General features: G+C 49.1%; 1 protein-coding gene across 1 annotated transcript in view; it reads left to right on the top strand.

The window, feature by feature from the left end:
* Nucleotides 1-322: 322 nt before the first annotated feature.
* Nucleotides 323-3,493, top strand: part of LAMP3 (lysosome associated membrane protein 3) — a 33,898-nt gene continuing 30,727 nt past the window's right edge. Inside the window, exon 1 of the mRNA XM_007468925.1 lies at nt 323-371. Within this exon, the coding sequence (XP_007468987.1) occupies nt 323-371 (49 nt within the window). The remainder of the gene's footprint in view (nt 372-3,493) is intronic.

The following is a 3,493-nucleotide window of genomic DNA, read 5'->3' as shown; positions in this document are numbered from 1 at the left end:
TGGCTGGGGGACATGCCCCATCCCCCATCCCGTCGCTCACAAACACTAAAGGCAGAGATGAAAGTGCCTGCCTTCACACAAGAGCCACTTGTGTTTCCCTCCCCGCTCAATGCACCACTTGGGAGGGCCTTTCAGTTACTTCTCATAACGCAAGTGACTTTGTTTTCTCTGCCACAAGTAATAAGGGGCAGAAGGAGGTGTCTACTTTGTTGCCAGAGCCTGCCCTGGAATTAGCTTTGCACCATTCGGAAGACCCAGCCTTGCTGAGCGCTGAGCCTAGCAGCCCCTTGGCGAGACAGCGATACTCCCCAGCTCCCCAGTCATGTCCTGGCAGCTCTCTGCAGTGGTGGTGCTCTTCGTGTCCCTGGCCGGTGAGTGACACACATGACTTTCCATGGTGACCCTGCCGCATCCGGTCCTATTAAATGTAAATGCATTCTAGTGCCAGTGACCAAGGTGGGACAGGACAGATTGGAGATAGCTATAGTGGCTTCAGCTACTGTGGGTATTTGACTTGGGAATGCCTCTTTATTACCTTACATGTGGAACACACCTTCATTTTTTTTCCCAGGGGCTTTCACAGTTTGGACTTGTTTTCCATGAGTCAGGCAGAGTAGGTGTCAACCGTGGAAGACAGTGACACTCCCCCTGGTTCCCAAATGGTCTGTAGGCACCAGATTAGGGAGAGTTTGTACAAATCTCTTCGATTTAAGAGATGGAGAACTGAGCCAGGGCTTAGAAATGGGACTCTTGCCAAGAGCCTGGGGAAATCATGTCATGCCTTGCTTTTTCTGCTTTTCTTAAATGGAACGCTATGTGTATATTATGTAACAGTGAGTTGTGAAGATGAACGAGATGTGGTCTGACAAACTGCCATCTGAGAAAGATGTAAGCCAGGGCATCAAAGATTTCTTGTTTCATTACCAGTATAGGTCAGATCAAAGAGACTGTCTGGGAAGCTGAGATTTTAATGATTGTTTTATGTCTGTGCCCCCTGCTTTCACCAAGAACATTTTCTCCCTAGGACGTTGAGTCCCCTTATGTGCTTTATCAAGTTTGCTGGTTGATTCACAATTCCTCCTACTACCACTGACTTGAACATGTGAGGGAACTAGCTCTGTCCACATGGCCTCACTAACACGCTCAAATGGGAGACACAGCTGCACTTGAGTGTAACATGAATTGTCATGAAAGTTGGGTGAAAGGTCAGGCCAGCTACCCTAATCCAGGCTGTTTTTCTTTGTGCCACACTTTCAGAATTATAGTTTCACATTCTTTTGGAGGCAAAATGTAAAGTAATCATTATATTTAGCAGAGCAAGCCAATAAAAAAGCAGAAGATCTCAATGTAGCAGTAACCCTCAGTGACCTGTCTGTGGGCGCCAATTCAATGGCTGGCAGACGACTGGTGGATTCAGGAGGGCAATGAACGTGTGATAAATGCACAGGCAGGTGGAAAGGAAATGCCCACGTTGCCCTTTCGTCTCTGAGCTGTGCATTCTTAGAGGTGAACATGGGCGCTCAGCTAACAAATGGCAGCCCTGAGATTTGCACCCAGGAAGTTCACCTTCGGGGTCCATGCTCTGCACTTCTGCACTACACTTCTGCATGCATATGTTCAAGAAATACTTGTTGAATTGCATGTGAGCAAAAACCATTCGACATTTTGCTTGGAGAGACATAGCTTTTAGGTAAGCTAACTATGTAATCTTTATCCAGTCACTTTGCTTCCCTGATCTCAAATTAGAACCCCATAAAATGAGGAGATTTAAGTTTGTATCAGTTAAGTTTAGGTTCAGCTGCACATAAGAGACAAGCACCAAATAGTGAATTAAACAAGATAAGTGTTTGTTTCTGTCTCAAGTGAAAACAAGTCCAGAGGAATTCAGACCAGGTCTGTGTAGGGACTCATTCTTCTGGACCCACCATCCAATGCGTGACTTCCACCTGCAAGGTCTCCTCATGGTTCTAGATGTCTGCTGGAGCTCCAGCCATCACATACACATTACAGGCTGATTAAAGGAGGAAACAGGAAGGCAATAGAGAGGCCCCCTAGGTGACTGAGCTCCCTTCAAGCAGCCTTCCCAGAGGCCCACATAACCCTACGACTTCTATTGCTTTGGCTTGAACTCAGTCACATTCCTACCCATCTGGAAAGGAGGCTTAGAGATGGGGGGCTTTATTCCATGCAGCAAGTGCTCAGCTTAAACTCATGGTTCAGTTACTAAGGAAAAAGGAGAGACTGGATTTTGGCATAGTCAGCCAGCAGTTTCTGACACAGGGCTAGAGCCCCTTCTGCTCAAGGGTTTTCTTTGAGCCTCAAGTCCCACGGAAAACTGACAGAGGCAGGATTTACATCTCTCTACTAAAAGGCCTAAGATTAAACTGTGAAACTGTGAGCAGAATCTTGTCAAGGGCCCACCCCTGCTGCCCCACACATCCAGAAACCGTCTTCCTGCTGCATCCAGCTAGGGCTACCTCTGCTGCCCGGGGAGGTGCCAGAGAAAGTGCTCAGGAGTTACGCTCGACTCCCTGCCCCTGGACATGGCCACAGCATTCCATCTACTCCCCAGCTGTGCTCCTTAGAGCTCTGCAAAAGGTAGCCTCTGAGACCTTCCAGGTCTGCTTGCTGCTGGCCCTCCCCCGACCCCTCCTCACACCCTCCCAAGCTCCCATGATGCTGACTCTTTGCTGTTCTGCAGAGACATTCCAGGCTCTGAAGCCCAATGCCTTTACACATACTCTTTCTCCTGCCTGTGGGATGCCATCTACTTTCCTGTCTGCCTGAAGAATTTCTCCTTGTGATGGATTCCCCACTTCACCCCATAGCACTCAGGGCCTGCTTCAATAATAACACCTGGGCTCCCCTGCTGGCCTGCTGGTTGAGAATCCACCTGCCAATGCAGGGGTTCTGGGTTCAAGCCCCGGTCTGGGAAGATCCCACATGCCGCGGAGCAAGTAAGCCCGTGCGCCACAACTACTGAGCCCGCAGACCACAACTACTGAGCCCACGTGCCACAACTACTGAAGCCCGTGCCTAGAGCCCATGCTCCGCAACAAGAGAAACCACCGCAATGAGAAGCCCATGCACCGCAACAAAGAGTGGCCCCCGCTCGCCGCAACTAGAGAAAACCTGCACACAGAAACAAAGACCCAATGCAGCCAAAAATAAATAAATAAATAAATTTATTAAAATAATAATAATAATAATAACACTTGTCACACTGAGGAGTATAGTCCATTTCTGTGTCTGCCTCACAAGGCTTTGCCCCCCTGAGAACAAAGACCTAACCCCAGTGCCTGGCCTGCAGCTTGGCTCAGAGGAGGCGCCTCTGTATCTGCTGAATTGGGTGTGGCAGGGAAACCAAACTAAGGCTCTCTGGGAAGGCCTGACTGCCTGGGAAATACCTAAAGAAGCAGTCCTTGTGTGGTCACTGGCTTTCCCAGGGCCTGGCCGATGGGTTATCTCTCACTCCTCCTGTGAGTTGTAGGGA

This window comes from Lipotes vexillifer, unplaced genomic scaffold, assembly GCF_000442215.2.
Source record: "Lipotes vexillifer unplaced genomic scaffold, Lipotes_vexillifer_v1.1 scaffold263, whole genome shotgun sequence".
NCBI lineage: Eukaryota > Metazoa > Chordata > Mammalia > Artiodactyla > Lipotidae > Lipotes > Lipotes vexillifer.
This window is presented reverse-complemented; position numbering and strand designations above follow the sequence as displayed.